This window comes from Candoia aspera, chromosome 12, assembly GCF_035149785.1.
Source record: "Candoia aspera isolate rCanAsp1 chromosome 12, rCanAsp1.hap2, whole genome shotgun sequence".
In the NCBI taxonomy this organism is placed as follows: Eukaryota; Metazoa; Chordata; class Lepidosauria; order Squamata; family Boidae; genus Candoia; species Candoia aspera.
The window spans coordinates 2643447-2657871 of NC_086164.1; the positions used below are offsets into that span (position 1 = coordinate 2643447).

A 14425-nucleotide genomic window follows, 5' to 3' on the forward strand; every position below is an offset into this window, starting at 1 on the left:
AAGATGGTAGAATTTTCTTTATTAATCATGTCGGAGAAGGAATATGCTCATAATCCATGCATCAGAAGTCAAATACCATGCACAAAATGTCCCCTGGAATATCAGATCAAACAAGAGCCACAAAACTACTTATTGCCAGTTTGGATGGAACATATTGCAGCTTTATCAGACAAACCTCTTTACTATCTCATGTGCCATCTTCTGACCACTACAGACACTTATTTTAGTTAGAACTCACAGCCATGAAAAAAGGAGAAATAATATTTCTATCAGTTTATGACATTGCCCTGCTTAGTTGCCTTTAGACAGCCACAGTTCACCCTAGGCAAGCAGGAGCATCAGCCTCATAGTGAGGGATCCAGCAATAATTCTATAGAATCTTTTGTATTCTCTACAGAAATATACTTGGATAAACTAAAGGCCTGAAGCATTCCTCTAAGTCCTCCAAAAGAAATAGGGTTTCTGCTCTTTCAGGGTCAAATGCAAGGCAGGCAAACAAATTGAAGAGATAGAAAGCAGACACTTACTGATGTATACAAGTAGCCTTCACTGTTCATTGCTAAGTACAGTTTTGTCTGAACACCTTGGATAGCCACCACTCGTAAGCCCACGGGTATGAGGTTAAACAAGGCTAGGAGGAAAACAAAAACAAAAAGTTAGTCCCTTTGTCTGGGTTGCAGAAACAAAACCAGATTTTCCCATAAATGCCAGCTGGCAAAGCTGTAATGCCGGTGTAAGAAAAAAGAAAAAGGGATTTTTTTGGGAGGTGGCGGTGCAGAGTTCACACAGCTTTTTTTTAAAAAAAAAACTGAACAAGCACAAGCAAATAACCTCACTGGGAAGGTAACCAGAATCTTTCTGGATCAAGTCCACTATTTAATAAACCCTGCATTCCCTAATTATTTATTTTATTTATCATATTTTTATCACCGCCTGTCTCCCCCACATGGGCTCCCTCCCATGATATTTGGATAACAACTCCCAGCGTCCTCACCCAATGCTTCCAGGAGGCCACAAAGAAGGTTTGTAGCAGACAGTCTTCCATTTGAAGGCACTGCCAGTTTGAAGAGGTTCCCCCCATAACCCTATTTAAAGACTGCACAACTCTGTCAACCCTAAGCCATCAGCAGAACAGCCTGAAGTTGCCCATCCAACATTAGCACCTGTGCAACAGATGGAGCAAAGAGGACCATCCTCTTCTCCACTATGTGAAGATACATTCTTTTCCTCTTTAATTGAATTATCCCAAGCACAGAGAGCAGCCCCAGAAGGATAGAATGGGGCAGTGCAATCATTTCCATTTTTGCAACATCAAAAAGGGGAAATCTAAGCCAACACAGAAAGGTTCTTTAAAAAATTCAAAGCAGATGTTCCATGGTATGTATTCAGAGGATGACCTTTCTGCAAAAGAACCCATGGCCAATTCATTCCAAGGCGTCATGCAGCCATCCAAACAAAAAACTCCATCCTGCAAAATTCCTTGCAATAATGCAAGCATTTCAGCAACATTTCACATTCATTCCCGGGGAGGTTGTGTTGGCTGCTAAAGCTTATGTAACATCAAGATGTATTACTTAGCAGCTGCCAAAATGCATAAGTTGGAGTGATGCTGTCAAACTTTCCAGAGAAGCTAGATAAAGACAAATAATTTGCAGGAGACATTCTTCCAAAGCAGAGTAGCCAGAATTAGGAATTGTGGAAGTTGTATTTTATGGTATATCGCTTCCCTTTATCAGTGCTGGTCTATGCCTGGGTTGGGCAACCTTTGATATAGGAGATAGCAAAGTTGCTGTGAGTGGGGGCATGTTACAAGGTGGGTTGGGCCACATCAAACACAAGGACTAAGACTGGATTTTCTGCATTTCCCCCAAGACTTTTGGAGGTATTTTAAAACCATTTTTTGGGTAGGCTTTTAAAATTGTGTTCAACCCTATATTAAGACTTAGGCTCCAGCTGTTTCATGTTTCCTGCCTCAGAATGTTAGGAAACCAGTCCACAAGCTTCAGTGTGGTTTCTATATCTACAACAAGAGATGGATAGATGGATGGATTGTGGGCAGATCTGAGGTTCCAGGTTGCCCATTGACAGCAGTATCACTTCAACCTTTCAGATGGAGATTTTTCCTTATCCTTCCTACAGGGTTGGGAACTGAAGGTGGGACCTTCAGCATAGAAACAGCTGTTCTTTGTAACTGAGTGCTTTGAGAACCCTTAGAGGTAGCAGAAAAGGCATTTGCATAACGTCCAGAAAAATCTGGCTGCTGTTTACTTCCATGGAAACATGCAATATGCAATAGAAGCTGAAGATGGTCTCCTAATCTTGGTTGGGGATACAGGCTGACAGGGTAACTTCCTTTGGGCCCTCTCCAGATTCCACTGCCATATTTACTGGAGAACAGCAGGGAAAGAAAACATCTGAAACATTTTGTGCAAAAGAGATGGCTATCTTATATCTTTCTGAATTTCAGAACCTGGGGAGCAGACAATTCTATTTCAAGTTTATTATGAGGGTGAGAAGTATAAATTTGTCTTCCTGAAACTGTAAATGAGGGTTTGCATTTGAGGGGAAGAATTGAAATATTTTTGTAATTTGTGCACTGCCACGCTCAAAGGGCTATTTCCCCCCAATTCATACATGTCATATTTACTGGAATATACTGATGCTTCATTGCAGCCCATAACACTGAGGAAGGGGAAGGGAGACGAATGGAACGGAAGATCAAGATTTATGGAAACAAAATGGCCACTAGGATTAATTACCACCACCACATAAGGTGGGAGCATTTAGTTCTCATTATTCTGAAATGACAGTAGCAATATGGCCTTACGCCAGGCAAAACTGGATGGGAAAGGAACCTTTACTGATCAGACAATAAAAACCCAATCCAAAAGAAACCGATGATGAATTCATTCATACTGTATATCCATGGAGATAACATTTGGGCAAGTTCTGCAGAAAGCATAAGTACCTCTGCTGGTTTATCTGGTGCCTGAGTGTTTCTTTTCTGCAGGTTCAACAGCAAACATAAATACAGTGGTTATGTCAACTTCAAAGTAAGCCTGGCTTTCAAAAACCCACGCGTATGGACTAGCAGACTGCACAAACAAAGCAAATGGGCTCTTTCATTTGTAATAATATACCCACTGTAGGTACTCTCTTCCTCTTTGGTTCCATCAATGGTTCCATCTGCTTGCAACTGCAAATGATATCCTTGCCGGCTGTAAAGTTTTGTTACAATGCCTTTCAGCTGGGGTTCTGCAAGGAAACAAACAAGCAGAAAAGGTTAGAATTCTGAATTCAATTCTGTATTCATGTCTGGTGCAAGCAGGCAAAAAGCTTTGTCTTGTTTTTCAAGAAGAAAGAGATGGGATTAGAAACTTCCCTACGATTTGAGATACTGAGAGAGGAAGATTAAATCAGCACCTCGGACAGCGACTGATCTGCAGGGTATGAAGCAGCGCGGATAACATTAAATCCTGAACAACTTGGCCAGAGGATCAAAATTCCAGCAACGTGTTACATGGCTGAAAGCGCGAGATTGGATTTCTATTAAGATTAGAAAGGCACCAGCTAGAAGAAAACCTAATTTTTTTAATGAGCTGAGATTCATTAAGAGAGGAACAGGGAAATACTTGCTAAAATGCTTGCTAGATGATTGCATATGGTGTGCCAGCCTATGAATGTGTGACAGCATAGCCAGGTGCTTGTTTGAGGCTTAGAGCATTGTATGAATCTAACCATTCTGGTTAATAAACCTTTATTTATGGAGCAGCACAGTCTGTGAATCCAGCCAATTGTGGACCAGGCAATAAAATCCTAAGACCCACCAAGACTTTAGTGTTCTGTGTGAATATGACCTCTGAACCTGAAAAAGAGATTATACAAATGCCTGAAATCTGACAAAGGTTGATGGCACCAGTCAAAGGTCGACCATGTCCAAAAACTCAAGGGTAGTGACCTTAAAGAATAAAAATCTTAGGATTGCAAACAAAATGTGATGGTTACTACTGGTCAGGAAACATGCTAATCTTTTTTTTTTTTTGGCTGTTGACCACATTCATCCCAGAGTCTCAACCTTTGCAGACAACCATCTCCAAAGTGGGGAAATTCACCCATACTTCAATATTTGACTTTCTGCATGGTCCTCCTAACATTAATGGCAGCCTTTTGACACAATTATTAAGCCCTGCAGCTGCACTTAGAACACCATAGATGTTAATCCTGCTGGAATGAAACATCTGAAGTTAAGACGGGGGCCTCATTTGAACCAAATAGATAGGAATACCTCTAGGATCTTGAAGGACTGGAAGTGAACTTCGACCCTCCCTCATGTATAACATCAAAGGAAATTTCCTTCCAGAAAATACTGCCAAGACTTGCCTCATAGTTAGCCTGATATGAGGACCTGTCTTATATCAGAAATCAAGCCCAGTTTATAATAGCACAAACCAATTCCAGTAAAAAGAAATAGCAGGTTCAATCCTCAAACCACAAAAAAAAATAACCTTTTCCGTATAACCTATGCAAGATCTGAATATACACATCCCGCTGTCCTTAAACAATCCTGCTGTGTTAACCGTAACACTGCATACTGACCAAGTGATCCTGTTAATCTGATTTCCACCCCACAGCACAACTTATTTTAGGTTTACATTTAAGGAAGAGAGCAGGCTTAAAACATAAATATCTATAATAGAGCTTTAGAGTGTGAGTCCTCAGTTGCAAGGGGCTTCTGGAAACCCTAGGGAACCCACCCCCACCCCCAAGACTCCCAAAAAATGTTTTGCATGACCCAAAGGGCAAATAATAAAATGCATGCCAGGAGGGTAACAATATTAAATCTCTTGAATCGCAATCCATCCAAAATGAACATGAAATGACCGCTCATCTAGTCCTTCACCTGGATTCAGGTCCTGCTTTTCCGAGGATGGCTGTGACAGGAAAAAGTTGTGTATCTCTTAGTAAGTGGCAAACAAGGTTTTGAAAACACTTGCATTATGTAGCTGTTCTCCTTGGAGGGCAGCTGAGTAGCAGCTCTTGGTTGAGCATTCCCTGGACGGCAAATTTCGTTGCTGCGTAACAACTGAAATCGCCTGTAGTTGCCATCAGATCTAGAACTCATTCTCTTGTGCATTCAGGCAGAGGGGGAATGAAGCTCACATTTCTGTTCCCTTCCACCATTTCTCTTTTCAAATCCCTTCGCAAGTCCATCTTTTCAAAGCATCTTTAGACAATGCTTTTGTTTGCAGACCACTTGTGACCAGGTGAGAGGCACGTTGTGTAAATCTGTGTATGATTGCATCTATCAGAGGGTTTTCTTTTTGGCAACTCTGGAATTGCAAATCATTTAATATGCGAAACAAAGCCAAGCCAACATTTCTCAGAAGACATTTCTTTCCTCCTATGGACATTTCAGAAATCTTTGTTTTGGATTGCCCCTTCTTTAGAAAAAAAAAAGGGTAGTTTAAATGAAAATGTTTTTACACATAAACCTGCTCCCTCTGTTTCTCTAGCATTTATATTTTACTCATGCAATAGGGTTGGGTGAGGGAGAAAAAGGGTTTTGCTACTGTTAAAAACACAGGACAGAATGTCGAAATCTTTGTTGAACTTCTGCAAAATTCTGGTGATCTCCTGGTAAATCACCTCATTCCCACCCCAAATATAAAAGCAAGGGTTTTTTTTCTTTTTCTTTTTAGAAGCTCTGTCTCCTAGCAAAAGAAAGTACTTAGTGAGCAGCAGAAGAGGAAAGGAGGTGGCTGGGAATCAGAAAGAGAACTATATATTTCTTTCATTTTTATTTTAACCCCACGTAAAAGCACCAGCCGAAGGGGTTGAAATTCTCCAGGTTATACTTATCTGCTTATCTTTAAATCCTGCATGTTTGAAATGTGATGTAAACAACTGAGACCTTTTGCTGGATTCTGAATAGGAAAGAAGATGAAACTTGGGTAGTTTTTCATGCAGGACACTTGTGAATGTTGTTGTCAGTATGGCATTTTTGGAAATGTATATATGTAAGTTTAATGCTAGGCATCCAGGACAAGGCACAATTACAGCATGTGTGTTGTGAAATCATCACACAAATGACACAGTGGAACATGTGATGTCATTCCCCTCCTGTGGAGCATCAGCCCTAAGGCGCCTTTGGGGCACCCATGTGAGATACAGTCCTAACAGCGACCTCCTGGTTGTTTGTTCCTGGTGCACAAAAGTTCACTGTTCCTGCACATGGGCTCCATTGGTCATCTCATCCACTGACTGGACCCATCTTCCACATGGTTGGGTCTTCTCCAAAGCCATCAACATGACCAGCTGCCCCCATGTCTTGCAATGATCCCATGACACCAACCAACCATTGGGCTTCATCTGACTTCTGCAAGAGATCTCACCGAGGGTGGGATCAATATCCCAGATCTCTTTCAGACACCATCCATTTGTATGGCTACGGGACTGTTGCCGCCCCCCCCCACAGGACCTCCAGCACTGCAGCTGTAACTTACAAAGATGCCCCACTTGATTTTGGGGAGGGGAGGCCCCTCAGAAAAGAGGCACAGGTACGACCTGTCCCCAGTCTTTTGCACTTCCAGACCCAAAGAAGCAGCATTGGAGTGGCCTCACTATCTCCCCAGCCCAGATAAATTGGACTACAGCTCCCCTAACCCACTGAAGGGTCCAGACAGCTGGTCTAGGCAAAGAAAAGGGCCAGCTTGGCAGAAGGCTTCCCTCACAGTTTGGCTCACTTGTGGGGGAGAGAAGGAACGAAGACATCAAACAGTGGCCATTCTCTCAGAGTCCAGCCAAAGCCCCAGGTAGCCCAAGGCTCGCCACCTGAAGGAGAAGGATCCTGGTAAGTCCCCGGGGATGCAGACCCTAAAACGCATTGCTGCTGCGACATGCAAGCATCTTGGCTGGCTCCCACCTGCTTCAGCCTCTGGCTTCTCCACCGGAGAGGTCATCTGGAGATGCCACAGAAGGTCCCCACCTCCTCCCCTGCTCCTGCAGCTCAGGATAGACCTCATCCTTGACTATTCACCACGGAAAGCGAAAGGTCACCTGGCTGCACAGCCCTGGACCCCAGGGACCACTGGCCCAGCTTTCTCCACGAACTAGATTCCTGAGAGCCCCCGGGGGAGCTGCTTTCTCTCAAGCCACCCTCGGGGCTTCTTGGCATGACCCCTGACCCCCCCGGATCAACGCACCCCGCTAAAACCCAGCGGGGTCCTGAGGGCCAGGGGAACTCGTCCCAACGCACGGAGACTGCAGCACCTCCCGCGTTAGCCCCCCCTTGGCCAAAGCTTGGGGCGAAGGAGGGCGGGACTGCTCCCCACCGTCCCCGGGAGGCGGCGACACCATCCTCGCCGGCAGCAGGACAGGGAGCGGGACCCCCGGGCAGCCTCTCGCCCCCTGGGCCGGGGCCGGGGCCGGGCGCAGCCTCACCTGGTTTCCTCCGCCGCCGCTTCTTGGAGCCGAAGAGCTTGACCCGCGAGAAGACGCTGAGCTTCTTCTTGTCGGCGCAGCTGGTCTTGGACTTGCTGGGGCTGTTGACACACTTGCAGGCGTTGGCCTTCTCCCGCTCCCGCGCTTGCCTCTTCTGGCGGATCAGGGAGCTGGCGATGGCGGCCGCCATAGCCGCCACCCTGGAGGGTCACTCGGCGGGGCTGCGGGGGCTGCCTGCGGGGGAGGCCCCCAGCATGCTGCTCTCGCCGCCCCTCGGAATCGAGAAAGGAAGCGGCGGGACGGCGCGCTGGGCCGCCTTCCCCGCTCCCGGAGCCAGCCGAGGACGGCGGCGGAGGGAGGGCGTGCGCCCTTGGGCGGCGGGCGGGCGCGCGGGGGCGCGGGAGGGACGGGTCCCTCTCCCCCAAAGGCGGCGGCGCCGCCGCGCCCCGGCCGCTGCGACGCGGGTGCGCGGGGGAGAAGCTCCCGCAACTTGGCCCCGGGGCCGCCAAGTTCCTCTGCCTTCAGCGAAGACGGAGCGGGACAGCCAACAGGTCCCCGGACGGCTCCGAGGGCGCTCGGGCGCCCCGGCGCAGCATTGGCGCTCCGCGGCGGCGGCGGCGGCGCCTGCCCCCGGCCGAGTTGGGTCTGCCCTCTCCCTGCCTCCGTCTGTCCGTCCGCCGGCCAGCAGGCAACCTGTTAGGACCCCGCGGCCCGGAGAAGGGGGTCAGGGTGGGCTCCGGACCGGCGCCCTCGCGTCCCTCCTCCGGAGAGCGGCCCCTAAGGATGCGCGTCGTCCCCCTGGCCGCGCGGGTCCCCCGGGAGCGCCAGCTTGGCCAGAGTCCTGCTCAGCGGGGCAGCTTTCGCCGCAGCCTCTCCCGAGGCGCCCGGACAGAGCGAGGCTTTGGCGTCTTTTGGATGGCGAGCGCGCGCTCTGCAAGGGGAGGAGGGGAGGAGGAGGAGGAGGAGGAGGAGGCGGCGGCGACAGGCGAGCGAGCGGCGGGCGGGCGCGCGGGCTTTTCCTTCGACAGCAGCGGCAGCAACAGCGGCGCCGAGCGACGGAGGCTGCGCTCTCCGCCGGGCGCTGCGCGGCGCGGGGAGGAGAGGAGAGGAGGAGGCGACGCGGCAAACGCCCCGGGCGGCTCTGCTCTCTCCTCCTCCCTCTGGCATGAATGCAGAAGCTGGGCTCGGTGCGCAGGGAGGAGGAGGAAGAGAGCGAGCGCGCGGTCCGAAGGAGGCTCTCTCCCGGCGAAGGCAGAGGCGCGACCGGGAGGCTCTCCTCCTACCCCCCAGACGCCTCTCGGAAAAGGGGGAGGGCCCCCGAACTGGGGCAACAGAACAGCCAGACCGAGACAGACGCTCAAACCAACGTGGCTTGACTGGGAAGGCTTTGGGGAAGCTGCAGGGCTGGCATGGCCGGGGTGATCCCTGGGTCGTGGGAAGCCACAGGCGAACGCGGGTAGGAGAGAGACAGAGAGAGGGAGGGAGGGGGGGGGGAGCCGGGAAACAGGAGAGAGGTGAGGAGCCGGAGCCCCAGGCCGCCCGGGTGTGCTTGGAAAAGCCCCGGAGCAGGAGGTCGTCTGGAGAGCTTCTTCGAACAGCCGGAAGGAAGGCGAGAAGGGCCCGCGGGGCGAAAGCAGATGGGAAAGTTGCTCAAACACCCCAACACCAGGGCTCGGCCTCCCCAGCCCCAGCAGTGAGCCAAAAGCATCTCCCCCCTCCCAAGAGAAGGGAGACATCTGCTTTCCCAGGGGTTCTGAGACCTGGACAGCCCTTGGCGACCCTCACAGTGACGTCCCTTGTGACCAGGGTCCCATTCCTCCCCTCCTGCTCTGTTTCTGCAAATGTCTTCCTTTCCATTGCCAGGCAGCACAGGGGACCATGCTGTTTTATCTGTCAGATACTGTGGCTCTCACCGGCCAAAATCAGCAGGGAACAACAACATCTTTGGTGGCCAGCAGCAAAATTCCCCCCTCAGGCTTGCCACAAATCCTCCAAGGTTCCGCAACCACCACCGAGTCCCGATTCTCATCCCTATCCACATTAGGGGTTTACACGGCCATTCCATCATTACGTGCGCACTCTCACAAATGACCCATCCTCAGAATTCTGGGAGTTGAAGTCCACAAATCTTAAAGTTGCCAAGGTTGAGAAAGACTGGCCTAGACTCTCCTCCTCCGATGCAGAAACCCCACTGCTAATGCCCCAGTGTTAGCTGTCCACCCATCTTCTCTTTTCCTTTCTGAAACATTCATGCCCACCTTTTTCTAAGACAGCTGTTACACTACCCACTCACTTCTATGATCAGAAAGTTCTCCCTTAATGTTTAGCCTGCATCACTTGTCATTTCATGCCTTCCAAAGCCATGGGGAGTCATACGGTCACCCAGCATTTTTACTCCTACAGTCCAATTGTCTGCCCAAGACAGGGATCCAAATCACAGCATCTCCAAAAGAAAGATTGTCCAGCATCTGCTCTAATACTGCCACCAAAGGGAGCCTGATTATTCTGGGTCCTACATTCTGGGATGGTTGAGAAGGAGCTAATACATGTCTTGGTTTCTGGGTATTGTTGAATTTCGACCTTGCTTCATCTGGCTAGGCTCACTACAGCAGATGGGAATTCGGCAGCATCCTGATGCAGGACTTGTGCCTCTGCAGATGTAGCCATCTGCCTCCATCTTGCAAGAAGCGGTGAGGAATGCAACACAAGGTCATACCTCTATTCTAGCACAACAAAGACTCAGTGTGGGCAGTGTTGAGCTCCAGGGTTTAGTGACCGTGGTCTAGACAGCAGATTTCCTGATGTTTCACCAGCAACTGTGGCTGGCCGGTGAAACATCAGGAAATCTGCTGTCTAGAAGACGGTCCCTAAAACCTGAAGCTCAACACTGGTCAACAGATACCAGCCATGAAAACCTACACCAAAGACCCAGTTTGCTCTTTTGTCTGTGGGACAGCCCTTCACATATTTGAGGATGGTGACCACACCAGTTGTTACTCACTTTGTTAGTACACCTTCCATCCTTCTGGTTCCTTTCTAAAATAGGTCCATGCTATAAGAGAAGCATGTCCAAAGTCAAACATAACTAGGGTCTTTCTTGTGATCTGATCATTATGCTTCTATCTATGCAACTTAAAGTCACATTTTACTTCTATTTATGCAACCTAGAGATATGCAATCACACAACTGATACATCATTATTGGTTGTACTGGTACATGCATTTAGCCTGTGGCCTACAAGCCCCCTCCCCACCCCCAGTCTGTTTCACTGGTAGTGATCACTGGATCCATCACCCTTAGAATATTCCTCCAACCTCTTTAACGAATTTGCTGAATTCTGGACCTTTAACCATGGAAAGAAAACCTTCCTGAAGATTTGGAAGGGGATACGAAGCAGATTAAGTGCAAAAGCTGGCTTGCAGCTAAACCTCAAAAAAACCAAGATTATGGCAACCAGCTTGATCGATAACTGGCAAATAGAGGGAGAAAATGTAGAAGCAGTGAAAGACTTTGTATTTCTAGGTGCGAAGATTACTGCAGATGCTGACTGCAGTCAGGAAATCAGAAGATGCTTAATCCTTGGGAGAAGAGCAATGACAAATCTCGATAAAATAGTTAAGAGCAGAGACATCACACTGACAACAAAGGTCCACATAGTTAAAGCAATGGTGTTCCCCGTAGTAACATATGGCTGTGAGAGCTGGACCATAAGGAAGGCTGAGAGAAGGAAGATGGATGCTTTTGAACTGTGGTGTTGGAGGAAAATTCTGAGAGTGCCTTGGACTGCAAGGAGATCAAACCAGTCCATCCTCCAGGAAATAAAGCCAGACTGCTCACTTGAGGGAATGATATTCAAGGCAAAACTGAAATACTTTGGCCACACAATGAGAAGACAGGACACCCTGGAGAAGATGCTGATGCTGGGGAGAGTGGAGGGGAAAAGGAAGAGGGGCTGACCAAGGGCAAGGTGGATGGATGACATTCTAGAGGTGACGGACTCGTCCCTGGGGGAGCTGGGGGTGTTGACAACCAACAGGAAGCTCTGGCGTGGGCTGGTCCATGAAGTCACGAAGAGTCGGAAGCGACTGAACGAATAAACAACAACACGAAGCAGATTGATTCCCATCCAGCATTCTCAGGCCGTGGCCCGGATGAGAATGTTTGAGAGTAGGCACTTCAGAGAACTTTGAAAGAGAGGTCTTGTGTTCCTCCCCATTATGTTTTTGCTGGAAAGAGTGAAGTAGCATCAAAGTACAGAATGCAGCTGTTCCAAAGCCAATCTGCCTGCCCACAATCGAGTTCCTTGCTGAAAACTGTTTGGAAATCAAGACTGTCAATAAGATAGAAAAATTGGTTTGACATCCAGCGGAAACATCCCAATCTGGGATTAGGAACAGGAAAATCTCTCCACTTGCTCTTCATGAAGGGTAGTTAAGAACCACATTCCAGAGTCAAAGCATGGTTCAGAGAGAGGGGTGCCTGGGTTTTCATAATGCACAGAGTCAAGGTTCTGTTTTGAAAAGGAATCGTTGATGCCAACATCTGGTGAGCCCTGGTGCAGCGGAACAGATCAGGCTTTCAGGACAAAATCCCGGCTCTCTATCTTTGCTCAATAAGGAGTTCACCGTACTCCCTTGGACAACCACAATACAGTATATACCTTCTAGCTTAACCTCTTTTGCAAGGTTGTTGTGAGGCTAAAGTATCAGCCAGTTCTCAAAGCCTATACATCAGTGATTTGCATGGGAGTGTTAGGCCTTCAAGCTAGACCAGGCTAGGAAACTAATGCCATGTAGGTCAGTACTACTTTTATCGTAAAGCTATAGTAATAGAATCTTGCAAGTCTGAATGCACTTCTCCCTCCCTCCCTTTATCTTTGGGTGAACAGGGGAGGAGCTTGTCTGGGATGTTTACTCAGATTACTTTTTTGGTCTGGACTCAGGCCTCTCTTATCTGACTGTTGTCTTAGTAACTCTCTCTCCTGTCCCTCAAGGCCATGCCCTCTGCTCCCTCCCTCTCCCCCCACTTCAGCAAAGAAGTTGAATATTAAATAAAACATATCAGGACACATATAAATCTGGAGAGGGACATCCGGCTTCCTAAAGGAGTTTGGCCCCAACCCTGCTGGCCTTCTGGAAGGCCCTTAAAACACGGCTTTGTTAGCTAGCTTGTGATCCCATGACAGATTGGAGCCTGTTAGATGGCTGCCTGATGGTTAATGGAATGCACTCTCTGTAGGCGTTGCTGCCATTTTGTGTGATTTGTTTTTATCTTGTTTTTATTTTAATCCAAATTGGTTGTTTTAATGTTTTTTTTAAATATACTTTTGGTTATTACTACGTGCGCTGGCCAGAGTCACTGTGTGAGACGGGTGGCTGTACAAATATGATTAAATAAAATAAATGAATAAATGAAGCAGAGAAATGCTCAGGACAAAAGCCCATGTTTCAGAAGCCCAAATTATAATTGGTTCCCTTTTCATTAGCAACATCCCAGGTCATCCTTACTACTGGATGAGTTGCCAAATGTAAGAGAATAAAGTCAAAGGTATGCTTGTTTTTCTGAAGTAATTCAGGCCTCCATTCTAGACATGGGTAGTCTGTTTCATTCAGTTACCACCCTACCCTACATATGTTGGTCAATGCCAAGTGAGTGCCCACGGAAACACCTCTTTCCTATTGAATACCCTCTCTGTCCCTCCCCCAAACCATTCCAAGTTCACTTGGGTGCCATATCCCCTCCCCTCTTAGGACCTTTAGAAAATACCACTCATGGTATCATGCTACTTTGGGCTCATCTCAAAGAGCTAAGCAGACCTGATTAGTAATTGGATAGGGTGCCACAAGGTAATTCCAAGGATAAACTGGGAAATTAAAAAACAAACAAACCTCAGAATAACACTGCTGGAAACCACTTCCATGCTGTTGCTAAGAAAACTGCACATCGGGGTCTTCTTTGACCTTGACTCCAAGAATACTTTAAGTTGAAAGATCAGGGTGCAACCTGGCACGCTGCGCTCACAATACCAGCGAGGATTTGCCTTGGTGCAGCACAAATCCCACACCGATTGATTAGACATAAACCTGTGAAGTTAATCTCGAGCAAGTGTTTAGGCTGTCGGCCTTTATATGCTTGAATGGCAGCCACTCCAATTGAACTAATGGGAATTATTTGTGAAGAGAAATGCCCGGGGTTGTATGATTGCAGAATGAGTGTGCTCTGGATGGGTTGGGCTGTTACTCCTATTCTGGCTGGAGATGATCGAAATAGATCTTCAGACATGTCTTGGGAGCACCACATCAGGGGAGGTGGCATTGCTGGAGCCTAAGTTACCTGACTTTGTTGAATTTAACTCTCTTTCCCTCCAACTAGGGATCAAGATCAGCCAACCATCCTGGCTCTGTGAAAGCCATTATTTCTCGCCAATAAGTGTTGTGGTCAAGGAAACATGATCCTTTAAGCTGAGTTTTCCTACCATGACACTGCTATCATATAACTTGCCTGGCAGAATTTGGCTCCCAATATCAAGCTTTTTCCCCCCCCATTTAATACTATTTATTTTGTAATGCGCACTTGATACAGGGTATAAGCTGCTTTGGCAACACCGCTGGGCTCTCGCTTTCTAGTTTGATCACAGCTTTCCTTTTTAAATAAAGCACAGGATTTGAAGCAGGGTTGTGGGAGATAAAAATTGAGAAAATGACTGATTTGTATGTAAGATGTTATGATATTCCACTGGTTGTCATGATGACCAAGCATTATTTTTTTTAAAAGATATATATTGAGGGAGGGGGGTTGGTACCCTTTCCATCATAGGCCATTGGTTCAGCCTGTCGTTTGAGTGTTTCACAAAGCCAGATGCTTTTTGTTTGCCTTCGAGAAATATATTGTGACAATGTCGCTACAGTTGAATCAGTCTGTTTGGCCAGGAAACACCCCTGCTACTTTGCACTGAAAGTTTAACTAAACCAAACAACAACCACAA

The 14425-nt window shown here is 47.7% G+C and overlaps 1 protein-coding gene across 3 annotated transcripts in view; it reads right to left on the bottom strand.

Annotated features, from left to right (window-relative positions):
• FGF13 (fibroblast growth factor 13) overlaps nucleotides 1–14425 on the bottom strand; it is a 128113-nt gene that overhangs the window by 20075 nt on the left and 93613 nt on the right. For 2 of the 3 annotated variants that reach the window (XM_063313585.1, XM_063313588.1), the window contains 2 exons: nucleotides 3145–3255; nucleotides 528–631 (listed from right to left, as the gene is read on the bottom strand). In XM_063313585.1, coding sequence (XP_063169655.1) covers nucleotides 528–631; nucleotides 3145–3255 — 215 coding nt within the window. Of the gene's footprint in view, nucleotides 1–527; nucleotides 632–3144; nucleotides 3256–7440; nucleotides 7719–14425 lie in introns of those variants that run through there. The other variant, XM_063313586.1, reaches the window with a different exon arrangement.